The sequence below is a fragment of the Strigops habroptila genome, chromosome Z, assembly GCF_004027225.2.
Source record: "Strigops habroptila isolate Jane chromosome Z, bStrHab1.2.pri, whole genome shotgun sequence".
In the NCBI taxonomy this organism is placed as follows: domain Eukaryota; kingdom Metazoa; phylum Chordata; class Aves; order Psittaciformes; family Psittacidae; genus Strigops; species Strigops habroptila.
In genome coordinates, this window is record NC_044302.2 from 88,902,752 (window position 1) to 88,922,790 (window position 20,039).

The 20,039-nt window shown below is 37.6% G+C and overlaps 1 protein-coding gene across 4 annotated transcripts in view; it reads left to right on the top strand.

Annotated features, from left to right (window-relative positions):
- The window catches only part of RANBP3L (RAN binding protein 3 like), a 34,644-nt gene extending 16,537 nt beyond the window's left edge, over positions 1–18,107 (top strand). Inside the window, exons 10-18 of one of the 4 annotated variants that reach the window (XM_030470421.1) lie at positions 1,777–1,861; positions 2,928–3,027; positions 3,493–3,623; positions 4,648–4,768; positions 5,367–5,509; positions 8,629–8,815; positions 9,966–12,479; positions 14,245–17,044; positions 17,898–18,107. In XM_030470421.1, coding sequence (XP_030326281.1) covers positions 1,777–1,861; positions 2,928–3,027; positions 3,493–3,623; positions 4,648–4,768; positions 5,367–5,509; positions 8,629–8,815; positions 9,966–10,042 — 844 coding nt within the window. In that variant the 3' untranslated portion in view covers positions 10,043–12,479; positions 14,245–17,044; positions 17,898–18,107. Of the gene's footprint in view, positions 1–1,776; positions 1,862–2,927; positions 3,028–3,492; positions 3,624–4,647; positions 4,769–5,366; positions 5,510–8,628; positions 8,816–9,965; positions 12,480–12,801; positions 17,045–17,897 lie in introns of those variants that run through there. The other 3 variants (XM_030470423.1, XM_030470422.1, XM_030470424.1) reach the window with 3 other exon arrangements.
- The last annotated feature ends 1,932 nt before the right edge of the window (positions 18,108–20,039 follow it).

The following is a 20,039-nucleotide window of genomic DNA, read 5'->3' on the forward strand; positions in this document are numbered from 1 at the left end:
TTTCCCACATTATTAATTTCAGACAAGGCTCTAGTTACTGGTTTTTATCTCTTCTGGAGTGCTGTTCTTACTGAGTTGCTACTGGAGTGGTCTAGATGTAGCAGATGAAATTTCAGAATGGAAAACAACCACAATTCAGTGAATTTTAGTGGAGAGTTTTCTTAAGGAGTAAGAAATTTATTAGTTTAAACACACTTTTGATTCCCTGTTCATAGCCCCAGACACATATGGAGGTCTTCAAGGTTGAAAAGAGATGGATTCTCTGATTTCTTTTTCTTATTTGCTGTTTTAGCAACACTTCAAGCATGAGAATGTTAAGGAATATTTTTTTCCTTACACGTAAAATGGAGATAGCTTATACTTGGAAAATCCTTCATCCTATATGAGGAGCTGTAGTTGTGAACATAGAAACTAAGTTTTAGAGGCAGTCATCAAAGTTCTGGCCACAAACCCAGCTTATTAATAGGAATATCCTCTGCATGACATATGTGCTGTTAAGCCCTCCCAAGCGTGATAAATGATCTGGAAGAGCAGATAAGTGGTGCTGAATTATGCAGTTTGTGACAAAACATCAGATCATCTTCCTGCCAAGTCATCCTTCTGGAAACAGAAATAGACAAGAACTTGGGTGGTTTTGCCTTTGCCAGCAAGAGATGCATTGATTAAGCTCTACAGAAAGCATGAACAACCTGTAAGCCTTCTGTAAAAGAAAAAACCAAACCAGCAGCAGGAACAACTTCCATACAGAGAAGTTTACATTCTGGTGATTTTTATAAAAAATGGATCTTGATAATTTCAGTGGCTATGTAATTAGCAGGTCAGATCACAACTGTACTTAGAATATGCTTGAATGTAATCCACAATTAATACACTTTTTACGAGTTGTGACTGTCACTATTTAAAAACGCATTCACCTTCTCTTAAAATCTCCTGAGAGGTAAGAGGCTAACTGAGAGGAATTAAACTCAGGGTGGCAATGCAAAAAAAAAAAACCTTAATGTTTTTTATCCAGGAAGGAAAAAGGGACAGAAGTTGTTTTAATGTAGGTTTTGCCAAAACCAGTCACACTTGAGATCCTAAACATGAAGTGATTTATCTACTGTATGAAATTTTCTCCCCAAACTGTATCCCTAAACTTAGTTGGGCAGTACCAAAGGATTGCAAGTATTTAGTTTTCTTCACTTCTCATTTTAAGTATATCTATAGAACAGGTCATTGAAAAATGGAAGATCTTTCTTTCCTGTTTCAGTTGTACCTCATCATAAATCATCTGCTATGATACCTTCACATTTTTGCAGTATTTATGTGAATTGAAAGTGTGTGCGTTAGGATACACTGCCTGGCTGCCTTTCCAAGATGTTAGGTAGATGACCAAGGATGACCTGTAAGGCTCTGGGAAGTACAGTACTCTGAAGGGTACCAGAGCTCTACTAACATGAAGGGATAACTGTTAATAACTCATTAAAGCTTCTGGAGTAGGACACTTCCCTGAGGAGTAGGAAGAGGTGGCATGTAGTTTTGCTTCTTGTTCTTTGCTTTTAAGGAACATCCTCAATAATCTTCATGAAATACAGCGTGATATTCTATATTCCTTTTTCTGAAATGTTACATGAAGAATATTCTCAGATGCTCTTGAAGAATTAAGTTTCTGATTACTTAAGTGGTCATTTTTTGTTTAATGCAAGGCGTGCTAAGGCAACTGCATGAACTTATTTATACATTTTACAAAATTTTAAACAGTTCTATATCACATTCTTATGTTATTTGTTTCCACAGAAGTCAGTTGTTTGAAGACAGAAGTGTACAAAACATCAGCAAGTCTGATTTTGTGTTTGGAGAAAACATGGTGGAGAGAGTTTTGGTAAGATCTGTAATTGCTGGCAGATGTTTTATGAAGCTTAATGTATTTATGAGTATAATTATTTTCAGATAGTGAATTTTTTTAGCTCCTCATGTTCTTTTAGAGATAGGAGTAAATATGATTGAAATGACTGTTGAGGAGAAAATCTTTAAATATTTGCTGTAGGAGGGTTAGGCATCCCTATTTTCCCCATCCAAGATAAGTACTCTAATTACTAACTCATATTAGGCTGCGCTTTTTCTCTTTTTCTCATTTTTTTACCTGAAAAAGTGTTTTTTATGTTCCATGTAAAGTAAGAGAGGAACAAGATAAAAGAATGTGGTCCCCACCACTCTAATGGTTTCCCTCATAACTGGTAAGAAATGGGAGAAATAAGTATGCTAGATAGTGTCCATGTTGAACTATATTGTGCGTGCTGTGAGACAGCTTAATGGGTCAAGTCCTAAGGAAACTCGGACAAAAATGTGGTTCCCAAGCTGAGGAGGACTGCACCACATAAAATGGAATTGAAATTCATTTTCCAGCAGAAGTAGAATGAAAACAGTATGCATATCTGCCAGTGAAAAAGCTTGGCAACGATAGGTCTGGATTATGACTTATGACAAGTATTTAGCTACAAGATAGGTGTTGAGCCACTGAGCATTGAAGGGAAACAAAGGCATTTATTTAGACATGCCTAAGAAATTTTATCTGCAAAAACTGAAGGTCATGGAAATTTTTAATTCCCTTGCTTTTGAGTATTTAAACTATTCTTCTAGGGCTTACGTGCTTAAACCAGAAATTAGCTGGTACATAAACATCTAAATCCTTCAGTGGATTTAAATCCTAGTCTGGGATCCATACAAAGAGGCCATTCTTCTTAGTGGAAAAATGATATACTCATGATAATAAAAGTACTTCCAGTAGAGACTGAAATTGTATCATCTGGGTCAATTTTTACTCTGAAGATACTACAATTGCTAAACTTCAGCCTAGTATGCATGAATGATTCAGTGTTCTATTTGATATGAAGTAACACAGCCATTTTATTTAAATGGGAATTTTTATTTCCCCTTGGTTTTTTTAGAGTCCTGAGAGGCATCCCAAGATATGTAACAAAGCCAGTACATACAAAGGAGAAATAACATCCATGTACATAGAATCTTGTCATGTCAGTCCACCAACAAGTAAGCAAACAAGTACCGTTGGCTTTATTATTATGTTTCAGTGCATTTTAGAGGATATAAAATGAGTGCTCGTCAATAATTTTAGTCTACTCTCAAGTTATTGGGTCACTAATACGCTTGCAGAATGTGCCAAAACCTGAGTTCAGAAAGCAGCTACAGTTTGGTTTATGACATTTGAACTGGATTAACTTCAGAATCAATCATCTTAAATTACTCAGGAAAGGTTAGGGTTTTACAGATTATTGCTATTTATTACAGATTGTTATTGTTCATTATTTGAAAATAAAAATGCAGTGAACTTTGTGAATGCTTTTTGGACTGTATTTTTAACAACAATTTTAAGCTGCTTGTATTTTGTGACTGCTCAGGTAGATAAATTACTTTGACACAACTGGGTTTACTGAAGTCACAGGCCATCCTGTGTGCTAGTTTTGTTGTCCTGGATTTCCATTTTTTTCCTTACAGAAACACCTCTGTTGAAGAATGCAACACTAATTGAATCAGCAGCTGCTTGTGTTTCCAAGCCAGTGGAGAAAATTCTGTTCGATAAAGTTGAAGTTATAACTGGAGAAGAAGCAGAACACAATGTATTACAGGTGTGTATTTCATAAAGACTAGATGGTGATCAGTTTTGTTGTTGAAAAGAACATCTAGATTCATTACAGATTGCAGCAATCTGAAAATAACTTCAGTTTATATTTTGAATTTTCACTTTTTTAAAATATGCCTCTGCTAACCCATTTTTCTGTAGACTGGTATTTTCTTTTTCGTATTATATTTGTTCATTTTGTAGTCCTTCTCAATAAGTGACTGCTTCAGAATTTCATTCTGCAGTTGCATTTTATAAGCAACTACACAGCAGTAACTAAACCAGCAAAATTGAAAATGATTTGGGTAAAGATTTTTTTATAACCAGCAATGTGTTGTCAGAGTGTCCTGGTTAAACCATGACACAAAGTAATTAGTTTTATAGTTCGTCTAAAATATTAGTTATTTTTCTGGCCCAGCAAGACACACCTTACTACGCTTCACTTTAAAAATGTTATGTTCTTAGAAAATAGCAATGACTTACATGATTTTAAAAATCTTAACATTGAACATTATTTTATCATAGAATCATAGAATGGTTTGGGTTGGAAAGGACCTTAAGATCATCTAGTTCCAACCCCCCTGCCATGGGCAGGGAAATTTTATCATTGATTAAATCTTCTGTCTTGTCAGAACCTGGAAGTTTTACTCTCTTTGTAGTAGTACTCTCCTATAGTGGTACTGGTATCATTGTCTGCATAATGTTTCCAATAGGTGGGGGAATCAGATTGTAGAACAGTTGCAACAAATTCAGCTGTGTTAGTGGGCATCACAGATAAAGAGTTAAGACAGATGAAATAATTGAAAAAGTAAACTGGGATTCATGCTGAATGTTTTCCATGACTAGCAGAATGTTTAGCACAGATATGGGAGCCATTTCATTTTAAGTAGTACTGGTGATCTGTGTGTCTGTCTTTGTATACATGCATATGGATGTATTAAAAGCTGTATCAAAAGGTTTAAAAACATAAAGTTTTAGAACCAATAAAATTAACATTGGCTGGTAATTTCCATCATGTATTTCTCTTTCAGATCAACTGCAAGCTCTTTGTATTTAATAAGCTTTCTTTAACTTGGATTGAAAGAGGCAGAGGCTCCCTGAGGCTTAATGACACTTCTAGCAGTAAACACGGAATGCTGCAGTCAAGGCTAAGTAAGATTTAAATACCAAAGCTACACATACACACAAAACACTAAATAACTTGTACCACTGCTGGCCAGAATAAGTTTATTTCAAAACATTTAAAACTGAGTAGCTAGCTTTATTTAAGTCAAGTTGCTGAGAATCTTTTTAAAACATTGCCTGATAGAAGTTAGCTGTGTTACAGACTGAGGCATTGGGGATTTTTCACTCAGTTTGTACACTCATGCTTACTATGTTGTTAGGTTCTGTGTATTTTTACTGCAGTGTGTCATTAGCTCAGTCATCAGCCTGACAGTTTGCTCTTTGTTGATTCTGCTTTTGCAGGAGCACTGTTTCAAGTCATTTCTGGAATGTTGTTTTTCCTGTGCCGTCATTTTTAGTACTGTATTGCACGGTTTCAGCAGATTATTTGCTTTGTATGTATTGAAAGAAGCTAATGTATTTGGGTATTTAAAAATTATTTAAAAAAATTATCACCGTGTCAGGTTCTAGACCAAATTAAAAATACTAATTTATGAAAATATTAGTTGCATGCAAGTGCTAGAGAAAACTGCTGCAGTAAAAATGGAGATGGTTCCAATGACTTATCATATAAACCTTATTTTAGTTATGCGAAATCAAGGCAGTTTGAGACTGATTCTCAACACCCGACTCTGGGAACAAATGGTTATAAAAAGAGCAAACAGAAAGAGCCTGTGCTTTACTGCAACAGCCCAAGAGGACCAGTCTGTTCAAGTATTTCTAATTCAGGTAAGCAAGAGATAAAAATGCCACCCAAATTCACATTTCTTTAGGATTCTGAAGACTATCTGAGGCTTTGGTTTTAGCAAATGGCCTTTTGTGCTCTGGCAGGCTGTGCTTAGCTTAGCTGTGACAGGGCTTTTATTATGAAATGAGCTATCCCTTGGTATTGGGGGAAAAAAAAAAAAAAAGGTGTGAAGATGGGATATGGCCTTAGGACAAACATTTCCAGACTCTAGAAATGACCACTAATGGAATGGATATCATCCCGGTCATATGCAGCAACTAGTCTTTCTTAAGGAACTGCAGGAATTTCTACGCAGGTAGTTACATATTCATAAGTTACTTTGGTTCAAGGCAGCAGCTTTGTGTGGACATGGTTCTCCACACAGTGCTTGCAGTAATCCATCCATTGTAGAACCTCCATTTCTCAGTTGTGGAGAGCACAGATTTTGTGATGTCACCTTATTTAAGACAATAGTCTTAGGAATCCTGGTTTTCTCTAGCAAGGGCTGGTAAGTTGAGAATGGAAATGTGATGCACTTACTTTCAAATAAATAGTATGTATGTCCTAGTTCTGGAAATGAGAGGATCCACATGTGTTTAAGGATGTCTCTATTTTCCCCAGTAGACCTTTCTGGGAAGGATTCAGCCTCCTGGGCAAGAAAAATGAATCACCACTTCCAGGAAGTGTCACGTCATACACAAGCAAAGCACCATGCACTACATATGCAAGCACTGCAACTCTATCACTTCCAGTGATTGAGTTAACTATGTCTGCATGTGAGAATTGGAAATGCTCTAGGTTTCCAGATGTGCTGCACATTTTTTCTAGTGTATATAGATGTAAACATTCCTTAAATTCTGGACAATAAAAAAAGACAAGTATTAGGAAACCACGATGCATGACAGCAGTATGTGTGTGGCAAGAGTTGCAGGAAGTTGCTTCTCTGGCTGTCTCTGAAGTGGCTGGTAGCCATTCCTTTAGCTGATATCCAGCCAAACTAACACTGAGACTTTTGACTGTGTAAGGCAACATGGTCAATGCATGAGACACCCAGCGGGCATCACCAAAGCGTTGGCGTGTAAATCAGGCTGGTCTAGTATTCAGTGGAGCCCTCTCCTCTGAGGCACCAGCAGGTATTTTTAACTGCCATTTAAATTTGTTTTTCCCATGTCAAATGAATCATACATACATTGGTTCAGGGATGTTATGCACAAGGCTTCTTACGGATGAGGGCCAAGCAACAGGATGCTGACTACAAAGGAGGCAGTCCACAAGACTCCATTAGGTTGGTCCTATAGTACTCACTTGGGTTTGTGCAGGGGGCTGCTCCTGCCCCCTCCCCTCATGCTTGTTTCTTCCTCCTTGCTTTTGGTGGCATTGGAATTTGTACAGCTGTGAGAGAGGCAGATCAGAGAATTGATCTAGGTGGGCTTTTTATTTTAGCTAAGTTAGTTTTTTTAGCTTGATTTTATTCACCCTGTGATCACCCTCATGGCCATACTGGCACAATGGAGAGGGTAGAAATGAAGAGTCAGAAAATGTGTAGAGGTGAGTCCACCGCTCTGCAGAAGCCAGTTTATACTTGATTAAAGTGACAGAAGAACTCTGGCTTTTGAATGAATAAATTGAAAGCTACGGGCAGAAATGATTAGGCTGAATAGATGCCTTTGTCATAATTATAATTGCGTTTCCTAAAAAGCTGTGTTACCTGATTTATCAGATTATCTGTGTTATCAGATTTGTCCTCTGAGAATTTCATTTGTAGTTGAGACACCTGAACAACTCTGAATTGCTTTCTTCTTTGCTTGGCTATAGGGAGAGAATTGTTGTTGCTGCAAGTCTGAGTAGCACTGAAGGCAACCCAGATCTCCTGCTGCTTCCCAATTCAGATAGCTTTTCCACCTGTACACCCTGCAACATGCCATTCCAATCAAAACAAGACATATTTCTTCCTATTGCCAAGTGATACAGATAGAAGTTACTCCACGTGATGCACAAAACAGGGCTACAGAAGACCATATGCATTCAGTTACCCTCTGGTAGATGACCTGCTGAATGTAATGGTGAACTTTAATGAAAAAGTACACTACTGGTACTTCTGACAGTGCCCAAATGCAGTGCATTTAAGAAGCACAGGCAAGCATGTGTTACAGATGTGAGAGCATGCAGCTCTATTGCTTCCTTTGCTATTTTATGAAATGATTATCCCTGAATTTTTCTAACTAATTTTTTTAAACTTCTATTACTGTATTTTTGACCTGTTGTTTTTTAGTTTTTGGGGTTAGTTTTTTAGAATTTGCTGAGACAGCAAATGGTAGTTCTTACTTATTCTGTGAAGAAGCACTTTCTTTTATGCTGATCCTCTACTGCTGTCATTAACATACTCTAGTGCACTTCCTGTGTGCTCTAATGAACAGCTGTACCATATTGTGCATCACTTTTGAAAACCTTAGCTATATCCCCTTCTTATCCCTTTCTTCATACTGAAAAGTCTCAACTCTTCATGAGGAGCTGCACCACACCCTTGACCATTTTTCATGCCTTTCTCTTCACCTTCTTTAATCGTACTGTATCTTTGAGATGTGATGACCGGAACAGAACACAGTACTCAAGACATGATTGCTCAAAGGTTTTACGTACTGGCAAAGTGCTGCCTTCTCTAAAGTTCTCAATACCTGACTTGATGATGCTCATCTTCTGCTCAACAACAGCAGCAGAATTCATGGTATCTTTAAATTTTATAATCACAAGTTTTTTTCTTTGTAGTTAGGTTTTAAAATTCTTATTTATTCTGTAAAACAAAATGCAAGTGCTTTCTTACTTCTAGAAACATATTCAGGAAATGGAGCTGTTCTTCAGGGGAAACAATTTTTAAGCTTGTTTCTTGTAACTATAGAGAAAATAATCAACAGCTATATAAAACACAACCACTTAAAGAAAGTTGACATTATTTGTATTTATTTTTATTTTCTGAAACAAGAGTGAATCTTAAATGGATTGTTTTGATTTAAAAGGACAAAATACAGCTCTTTCATTACTTCTGAAAATTTCTCAGCTTATCTGTGAAAAAATGAGATTTTTTTCTTATTGGTTTGGACTGTGTGCATTTTGTGTTCTGCAGGCAAGCTCAAAAGATGCTGGATACCTCTATGCAGCAATTCATCACCGCCTTGTGGCACTGCGAAGCTTTGCTGAGCAAGAGCCAGATGCTTATCATATAGACACAGAGTCAGAAATTGCCTTTCAGCCATTAAACAGTGATGATGAAGATGATGAAAAAATAACTCAAGTGAGCAGCAGTGGATCTGGTAAGCAGAATTTTTCCCAGGAACACTGTAATCCTTTCAGGATATTTTCTTGTGAGCAATGAAAATTGGTTTGGTTTGGTTTTTTTCGTGCTGACTGTAACTTTCATCTGTTACAGATACGCTTTTTCAGGTAGAGGAGAGTAATTCCTTTTAGTATTTTGACTTCCTACTGTTAAAATGCAAGGCTTTGCCAGATCAGTTATCCACACATCTTTATAGCAGTGGAATACTCTTGAGAAAAGGATGAGGGTTAAGAAATTTTACTATTGTCAAGCTTTACGTAAAGAATCCTAAAGGATTCTTCAGTATCTATCAGTAGAAATTACTAGAGGTATTGAGATACTAGTTGTTCCTTGAGTAAGTGAAAGTTGAGACCATTCACATCAGCACTTAGGTTGTTACTAATGGCTTGAAGCATAACAAGTTTACTAAGGTATTTATTATGCAATGGTTAATTTAAAACACAGATTCTTAATCAGCTGGAACAACTACCTCACTAGGAAATTTGCAGGTCAAGATTTACACGCCAGTTTTGTCAGCTTTCTTCAACATAAAAAAAATGTAGGCTCCTCAAGTGGAAAAATGCAACCAAAACAAGATATAAGGGGCAAGCTGCTGACTTCATCCTTCTCTAGAAGTTGTTAATACAGCTCACAAGGCTTGGGTCACATTTGCAGAAAGCAAGGCAGAAACAGCTGTCAGACTTAAAAGCTCTTCTATCTTAGCAAAAGACAAGTCACATTTCTGGGGCAGATTCACTTGCTTGTGCCAGACTGCACAGTGAATACAGGAGCTGCCAATTATGCTTGGTTTTGTAATAGAAGGACTACAGCAGGCATGTTTGAGTTGTTGCTCATAGCATTAGTTTCCCTCTGCAACTAAGAAACATACTGTCCTTGTATCATAAAGCCTTCCTTTTAACAGCTATTCAACAAGAATCAAGTCATGTACAAGTAACAGCCACGAGTGACTGTTTCCTTAAGAAAACAAGTAATTTTTTTTTTTCTCTATAGGCAAATAGATTGCAGTTTACAGTGCTTGTTCTCATTATTAATTGTTGTTTAACTACGTTTCAGTAGCATCCACTGCTCTAAACAAAGCACAATGGTCTTATACAACATTTTCTCACAAATACTTTTTTCCTGTTTAGGAAATGGGAAAATTGTTAGCGCTGAGAAGTCACTGGATTGCTCCCAGGAAATCAAACATTACCTCTGTAATTCCTAAATAGTGTATGTTGACTTTACAAAGAGTTTCTGGTAACTTGAAACCTGAGTAGAGCTTGATACCTTTCCAGAATTACTGATGATAAAAACTTTTTGTTCTTTTAGAGAGAGGGAAAAAAAAGAGGGAAAAGGGGGAAAGGTGATGTCAAAGCAGTGTAGGAGCACATATTTACAAGTTAAATATTTATTTTGATTTGCAAAGACTCTGATACAAATATTCAGATGGCAGCGAGCAAACAGATTCTGAGATAAGAGTGTCAGGTGCTGTTTGTTCTTGACCTTTTAGTTTAAGCATCTGTCCTTCATTTATGTCCATTACTGACAGCAGTTCTAACAATCTCTTTCAAGTGTGTTTTCGATGACTTCCAACATTTCCTGCTTATCTTAATCTTGTTGGTTATTCTCAGAGCCAGAAGGTTGTAATTTTGCATACATTTCAGTTACTCGTATCCAAGTCTCACCTTACCCACAGACATTAACATCTTACACATGCTTGTCCCTGCAACTCCCATTTCCAAACAGGAAGGAAAATAAACCCCATAGGTTTTGAACAGGGTGAGGTCAACTTTAAATACGAGCACAGAAACATCCACTTGGATGCAAGAGGTCAGATACTGTTTCATTTTCATGCTTCCATTTTCATTGAAGGATGTGTGTGAATAAGTCATCTTCTTTTTATCAATGTAACTCATTTTCAGAGATTACCTCTCCTTAACACTACATAAATGCTAAGAAGTGTAAATTCTCAGTGACTTACACTTGTTTCATTACAAGAAATACAAGATAGTATGTCTGCATTTTATTTCATTCCATTCTACCTGTTTTGTCTCAGAAAAAAAAAAAAAAAACCACACCAAAAAAACCCAGCTCTTTTTTTAATATGAGCAATTTCCTTCATGTTAAACTGAACTAACACAGTCCCTAAGTTATACTGTGCATTTCATAACAGTGTAAAAGACATGAAAAATTAGATAAGAATTATCTTTAGTGCTAAGGGCTGAAGAAAAAAGCAAATATATTTGTAAGTGAAGCCTTACAAACATTAAAGTGATTCTACATGTTTGCAAGACATTTCTGTAAGATTTTTTACACAGAATTCTTCACTAAAGCATCCACAGGATGTTAATCCTGTATAAGGACAGTGTACAAGGTAGTAGGGATTCTTCCGCCATTTTACAAACTCAGTATAGGCATTTATTCCCTTAAATTTTTAATTGAATTGCTTTACTTTCAAGTAGATTATTAATTTCACGAAGTCCACAGAGAGTAAGTTGCTGTACATGGTATTTTTATCAGATCGTATTTCACCAGTTACAGCTATTTTCACCCACAAATGGCTCTGTAAATCTGAGTGGAGAGAAATAAAACAATTCATCTTCAAACATTTTGAGAGTGGATGGGATCCATAACTTTCTGTGAAGTTGTCCTGGGTTCAGCTGTAACAGTTATTTTTCTCCTTCTTAGTAGGAGGATGTATTTATCTTTTCCCACTGACTACAAAGTGAGCTAAGGAGATTAATCCAGACTTGACAGCAAACTTCTAGGCTGACCAAAGTCAACCAAATCTCTTCTTTGTTTTTTCATTGCTGATTCATTTCTCTGCTAAGTATTGTAACTATGTTTGCCTCCAGTTTTCTTCGTAGTATCTAGCTGAAGACAGATCAGCAGAATTCTTTATTACACATACCAAAATTTTTCTCACTAAATAATTTAACAAAAAAACCCAATGAAAAATGCTGATATGACAGCATGTGAATGATGGGACTGAGAGTGCTCCCTTCTGAGGGGAATGCCACTGGCCTCAGCTGCGTGACTCTCCCCTTTCATTTTTCTTTCCTTGGACTTGCAAACTTTACATTCTTTGCTGTGTGGTAGATCTGTTTCAACAAACAGAACAGAGAATTACCCTTAGCCAGGTTTATAAAATAGCCTAGTGAAGAAGCATGGTCTTCTGGTAGGCAATGAGCTGTACCTGACCCCTGTGGATGAAGAGAATGTAGCACCCTATGGGTCTGCGTCTCGGCATGTTCTGCAATGTCTAACATACCAAACTACTGCCACTACCTCCTCTTGCTTTGCTCATAGATCTGAACCATTGATTTGGGGCTTTCCTATATGTTGGCAGGCCTGTGTCAGGTATCTGTGCAGACAGAAGTTCTGACTCCTATTTTTTAAGCACCTTGACTACAGGCAGTTACAAATTCAGCACGTGGGAGTACTGAGTTGCACTGCTAATATGCATAAATTCCACATATAGTTATTGGATATGCAGTTCTCTAACACAGACACTGTGTAGGATGCCCATCTCTTTCCACTGGCAGCGCAAATTAAGTACCTATGTCAGCCTCAAAAAATCATCCTGATAGAACATGGATCTAGAGCCCTAACACCTAAGCTTGTCATTGGTAGCAGCTGATCAGAAGTCACTACTTAGACCCGTAAGTGACTAAGATGTCTCTGAAAATGTTACTCCTTACTTCTGACACTTATAAGAGATCTTCCCAGGTTTCTTCATAGCCATAAGGAGATTCTGTCCTTGCTCCAAAGGAATGCATTTTATTTACATTTAGAAGTAAGTCCACCAAGGTCATCAGAAATAGAAAGTCCTTGAAGCGCTGTAACCCTGTTAGTATTTAGAAAAAACTGTTACTCCTTGAGAGACACAAGGCATTTCTTTCACAGGGGAGTGTGAAATACCAGTCATAGTAGTAGAATAGCATGGGGCTGTAAGTAGTATGGTTCTCTTTTCTGATTTTGCAGGAATTTATTTGTATCCCTGAGGGGAAACAGAAGCTGGAAAAGTAGATGTGAGGGACAAGGATGACAGTGTCACAAGGCAAAGAAAAGTTTTCTGCATTATTCCTTATACTGCACCTCATCAGCAAGTCTCTTAAATCCTCTCCTAATGTCATCCTGATTGAGGGATCTTCTCTTTTGGTTGAGATGTTCTCTCCTTCCTGGCATGGAATTTTCTTTTAGAAGCTATTATGGTGAACTCAAAGATGCTGCAGTCTAGAATTAGGTAAGTCTCAAGAGGTGTCTCCGTATGTAGCCAGAGACCTAGAGAGAAGACCAAACTGTGCCAAGACATAGTGTGTCCCATATGGGGCCACCAAGAATTGCATGGATTTTGGAGACTACTGGTGTTGAGACCCAGACAATATATCACAGAAGTGCAACTTTTGTTTCATTTTAGAGACCTCTTCTAGTCCACTATACATGTACTTCCGGTGTTGGCCTCATTAGGACTCTCATCTGTTGGTGTCTATCAAAGATTTAACATGTTACAAGAGCTTTTTTTAAGTGAAAAACTTTTAAGGTTCTTAAAGGAACTACTGTTCAGCAACACCACAGGAACTCCTGAAAAGCTGCTGGTTTTGTTTGAGGTTTCTTGTTAATTAAATTCTTCTCAACCATTAAGGATTCCACGTCATAATTCTAACACACACCTGATAGGGATTAAAACTGAGGAAAACTTAAGAATTTAATTCTTTGTTGGAGTCCAAGTTTCTGTATTCTTTCAAACAGATGCCAGTAACTTCTAAAGCAGAGAAGAAAAGACAACTCTGTGACTGACTTTAAATGCTGATGTGTCAGAAAAGAGCTGGGGGAAATAAAATTTAGTATTCTGGCAAATGCAAGGCCTTTAATTTCACCTGTTAGGGGTTTAAAACCTTTAGTAAGTATTTAGTGGTGGACAGATGGTAGCAGCAATTTTTAAACAGATACTGTGTTAGTGATATTTTATGTCTGGCATTAGTCAGCTGTGTCTACTTTCTGCAGATGACTCAAATCACAGCGATTACACACAAAGCCACCCCTCCGTACTTTATCATGACCAGTGAGTTGTTTGAAGATACGTAGGATTTCTCACGGTTTACTGAGCATCTATTACCAAGTGTTCAGACAGTGTTCCCCTTATAAAGTGAGACTGTTTGAATCCCAGGCACATTGTCTGACTTAGACATCTGAATCCTTAGTCTTTATGTGCTTGTCTTTATTGACATGAGGAGTCACAGGCTTCATTCACTATTCACATGCTCAAATATTTGGGAATAATCCTGTGTTATCTAGTTACATGTTTACCTAAACTAGGAACTGATCATTCCCAACTTTAACCTACTGCTTCAGTATTATGAAATGCCAGATTGTTTCAACATGAGTATGCTCAAATAAGCAATATTGTTTAATACTCTTTTTCAGATCATTCTAGATGGAACCACAGGCAGTCAGTAGCCTGCTCATGACACCTACCAGAATTTACAACAGCACAGCTGAGAACTCATCTTCCCAAAATGTCTAAACTGACTCATTAGTCCCTGGAGAGACAAAATCAGATGCATTTTGCCTATGACTTTTAATCAAAGAGTAATTTTAGGGACAGCTGAAGTTTAATACATTGAGAAGGAACTTGAGATGCGCTTTTGGGGATTCTAGTCAGCTGGCTTTGCACTGAGATGGGAATGACACAATGGCTTCCAATATTGAAGAAGTGTTACAAAGGCTTCAGATTTTAGAATTAAATATATTTAGATGCATTATTAAACTAAGGAATTTTATAGAGAATAAAAGATGAATTCATCATATTGATGGATAAACCCACATAATGATAAACTAATAATACATGTGAAGAGCTTTTCATCTTTATTTAAGAGATAGAGTTGAAGAGCTTTAAACTGGGCTTCTCTGCAGACGTTTATTTAAAACTGAGTGGTAATGTTCAGCATCCTGCCTGTAGTACATCAAGCAGTACTGTCAGTGGCAGTTTAGCATGGCCAAGACTTATAGAAACCAGCTTTCATAAAACTAGGGATTTTTTTCTTTTTGTTTTGAAAATATCTGGAGTTGTATACTGGTTGTAGGATTTTCTTGTAGGGCAAAGAACCACGGTCTGCCTTTACAGCAGTAAGCACCACAGGAATTCACCACGAACTGCAAACCAGGTCTAGGGGGCGTATAAGCTTTAAAAACTGAAAGTGTATCTGCTTGTGCTCATGAACACCTTTTCAGTTGCACTGAAAAGCAATTGCACTGTTAATTGTCCATTTGATACACACAAATAAATGCATACACAGTATAGTTGGATATCTGCATAAAAATTTCTCTTAAATGTGTGAGACTACCTGAGATTACTTCTGCCTTAGCTGTAGCTACCCCTAAACAGTGTCATTCCTTGAAATACATGAATGTTACAAATCCTGATGTGTGCACTAATCCCAACAGTGCCGAAGACCTGCTCACTCTGTAAAAGGGATTGCACAAACTACTGCCTAACCATTCTCATGAGGAATTAGGAAAATTAATTCTCTCTAGTGCCACCCATAAATTAAGACTTTCCGGATCATTCATAAGCCTGTGCACAGTACAGATGCACACACCATTTATGCTATGTTGTCTATTCATTCTGTCAAAAGAAAGTATGTCTTCAATAATTCTGCTACCATTCTGTGTGTTATCTTGTGTGTTGTTGGTTACTGACTATTATTTGTCATCCTTAGAGCTCAAGCAATGTTCTGAAATATCTGAAGGCCTATTAATTAAGGTAATAGTAACAATTTCTCAATCTTAAAAGCTGCATGACTCCCGAAGAGTCAAATTACAATGTCATTCTCCCATATGAAGTTGGGAGACTACCAGCTTCTTCACAAATTCTCAATGCCCTGTCGAGATTAGCGTCCAGATGAAGCTGAACTAACATCTAGATTATAGTGAATCCTAAACAGCCTGCTGAAACTAGCACTTGTCTGACACTGATTTAGCATCTGAATGACGGTAAGGTGAAGTGGGACTGGAATTTTGCCTTTAGGAAAAGAGGAGTGCTTCACAACAGAGCACCTGTGTCAGACAGCAAAGCACTGGGATTCCCTTTGACTCTTCAGTTTGCCGATAACAAAAATGTTCTTTCCATAACTAGCTGTACAGTGTGTCCTTTTCCATCAGCCTCACTCCTGACCACAACAGTATCTGCATCACTGATCTTCATATTTCATTGCTGCAACTCAGGAACAAAGCTCCACGTTATAAAAATTTCAGCAGTTGTAAAAACACAGCAGCCATATGTATTTAGCAACAGGTCATGGTGATAACTTTGCCCCAGAGTTCAGCTGGCTGTGCACTGAATGCAGACTTTGATTTCAAAGTCTGTCCTGATAATCAAAGCCTTCCGTGAAACAGGATTTAAGCACCTGAGTGTCATGATACCTCTCTAAATTCTACTACAGCTGTAAAATCTTTGGCAAGCGGAGTGTTCCAGGGCAGGCACAACAGAACTTTTGCAGACACAGGACTTAAACTTTGTCACTTGCTCTCACAGCATAAGGAACAAGGCTTATGATTGTTCACAAATAAACTGTTTTGATCTGCCTCTTCCCAATATTGTTACATGTATACACAAGTATACAAACACACACACTCATGTGGACACACACATTCTCTAACATGAAGCTATGTCTCCTAAAATCTGAGGTGAAAAAGAGATATTTAACTATTTGGAAGAGTTTGGATACTGTGGTAATAGAAGACATATAAACAACACATGTGTTTCTGCTATGAATTTTTACTCGAGATCCTAATTATTTATTCTGTTCAGTCTCATTGCACTAAAATTCACTGCTTCTCAAGGCAGAATGTATGCTAATATATAATATATTAACTCAGTTTTGAAAATGTCATTTTAGGACAGCTGGAGCAACAATTTCTATGCCTGAACAATAAAGAATTTTCTTAAGCTAGTTATGTTATTTTGTGTCCCTGTTAGAGCTTTCTACAGAGAGTTCCTTCCATACTGCAGAATTTCAAGCCTGCTTTCCTAAGGAAATGAGATTTAAACCATTGTGTACCTCGTCCACCAGTGTGTCAGACCCACTTCCAGCCCACTGTTCAGTTTCAGAAAAATTGGACGGGACGTAGCAAGCTCAGAGACAACTTAAGTTCTTCAGGGACAATGGCAGTTACCGAGTGACAGAACCCAGAGGAAGCTATCCTTTGAGGAAGAAGCTTCAGGGTGAGCTTCGGGTGAGCTTGGTATTTCCTGTGAGGCTTGTGGGGCCGAGTGGCTCATTCTTGTTTCTGAACAACCTGCAGCATTTTCTGGGATGGAGGAGAAAAAAACCATAGAGGGATGTATAACTGAGATTACTGTTGCTGTGGCCTGGAGAGGGTTGTATGGATGTGACCCCATCCATGCAAAACTAGACGGCATAAATTTTGTTGCTTGTGGAGCAACATGTTCTATGTTCTTTTCAGATTAATGTTATTTATTTATTGTTATTTATTTAACAAATCTCAGTGATTAATTTGTATACATAAGGAATGCAGAACTGGAAGCTCTTCTGTATTAGGGCAGTAATAACTTCCAAAAGGAGGGAAAACTAACAGTTCCCAGTATAAGGATACATTTGCAGATATTTGACACAAATTGTGAGTTTCTAGCAAAATCTACATGGATAGGATAGCTTAAATGGCTTATTTTCATTCTGGAGGTGTTTGTATCTCTTTCTAAATCTTGCCACTCAGGTTTTTATGTCGTGATCTTCTGTGGCCTCTGAATTAGTTTTTGCAAACTATATGAAGTAGAGAGTTTAGTAATGTCGCAATTGAATGAATGAGTACACAAAAAACCTTCAGCGCATGCGATATGGCTTTCAGGGCTACTGACACCTTGGGCTACTGACAGCTTGCGCAACATGGACAGGGAGAGAAAGAGCATCCTCTTGTCCCCAGCTGGGTTTTAGAGGACCTACTGCTGGGGTATGCTGCAGGAAAATCCAGAAGAACCACACATTGCCTCTTGTACAGGAGTTGCTTTTTTTTTTTTAATGAAGCATTCTCTTCATAGTTAAATTCCTCTATTTCAGAATTTTTGAAGCAAATGACCCAGCTATATAATCACTGATGAGGGACATAAGTTGCAAGCAAAATGCAAGCACACATGGACAGAATCTGGGATCAGAAATTCAGTCAGAGTACACCTGCTAATGTGTTAATCCACCTACCTTGTAAGAGTCTGACGTGTTGCACGAGTGATGTGTTCTCTAAGCATTAGTCTGGAGTTCTCTTATGGATAATCAGAATTAACAGATGTTCAGCTGGGCTCAAAATCTGAGGACTCAGTGCTGTGAAAAGTTACAGTGATAGTCTGTTTACCTCCTCCTCTGTGAATGCAACTAACACTGGCAGCATTATCATTTTTGACACAAAGAACCATCATTTTCAGGTACCAGTAGTACTTAGGGGCATACAAAGAAAGTTTAGAGGATGTAAATGGTTGTATTAGTTAATTATACAACTGGTTATTAATTAAATTATCACAGAAAGGCATTACTCACAGACTTCAATAAGGAGTAGAAATGAACAGTTGTCTTAGATTATAAGTGCACTGGGAGCAATATATACATTCTTTGGGATGAAAAAGGGCTACATTTGGTACAGTGGCGCATTACCAGTTCTGCAGCTAGTATAATGACTTAGCAATAATTTAGCATTACACAGAAATTTTTGCAGTTACATTGTTTTGTAACACAGAATAGATTATTTTACATTTATTTCATAGGGGTTTTTTTTAAGTCCACTATATAACTTGAAGCATGTAGAGCTAAGAATGCCTATTTTTCTATGGATTTTTGTGTTGAAATTTAGCTCATGTATTCTAACTCCTTGGTGTCTACAATGGGCATTTTCCTTACTGCAGGCAGTATTGAGGTGTCTGTTTCCATGAGGAATTTTGAAGTACTCCAAGCCCAAAATAAAGTTGGTTGTTGTCAGCCAAGGGTTTAAAAAGTTATTACAGTGGGAATTCACCCCTGCTCCATACTTATATAAGAATACCAGGGTAAAATGCCTGTGCTTATCAATTTAATTCTGTATTAACAAATCTTCCCCTTAATGTACTGTGTATATTGCTCTGAAGTCACTGAAGATGGGGCATGAAGCATGTCATACGTCACAAACTGTGAATATGTCTCAAAATAAGTGAAGTGTCATCTGACAGGTAACTTGTGTCTTGTTCCTGTGTACCAGTGTATGTTCAAATCAAAAGGTGTAGTAAGGAAGAAGTTAAGTAGTGTCTATCAAACATTTTGTAAGTAGATTCATTTACAAAATAAGACTTCTTTCTGAGAACCTCGGATGAATCACTTCACGCTCCATGCCTCAGGTCTGCTTCCAGCACATTAGAATATCATTTACTGTTTAGAATTTACATTTTAGAATATATATTTAGTATGTTATGCTTATAATGCTTGCTGTGGTCATCAATTCAAAAGACCATCCATAGCCTCAGAGTAAAATACTGCTCCATATTCAAGCTTGCCTTAGTGGTTGATGCTGATTTGTTTTTCAAAGGAAGATCAAACCAGTTCAAAGAGGTAATACATGGAGCACAGAATCCTAGAGGAGCAGCTATAAGGTCAGATAAGCTATAAAACATTCAGAACAGAGCTATAAATTTTCAAAACCTCTTATATCCTTTCCATCTCCAGGATCTTGGATTATCTACTGCTTTGTGCAATCCAAAAGTTAATTGTTATACAGAATGAGGCATATTCTGATTAGCAAGGGAATTAGTTGTGTTTAATTACTCCTCTAGTAATCTGGTTTGTGGTAGTTTCCTTCAAGGCTAAGCTAATCAGTAGATAGAAAATCCTCCTACCCGTCAGTGAAGACCGGATGGAATTCTTGTATTATACAAGAGTAGGGAAGGGCTGGAAGGCTTTAGCTACTCTGATTTCCTAAGACTCTCTTAGCAAAGCATTGTAGAAGGGTGCTGCACTGACAGGTAAAAGCTGCTGCTTCAATCCCTCCCCACAGCAAGAGGCCATGACTTCCCACAGGGAAAGCACATGCACAGGATGAGTAATGAGAAAAAAGTGTGTAAATGAGGCTTTCAGTGCAGCAGTACTGTCTGTGGAAGCCAGTGCCCAAGCAGGCAGTTATTATTAATAAGGTAAAAACCCCATATTAAAAAGTAACACAGATCGATTCTTTATTTGGTTGGTTTT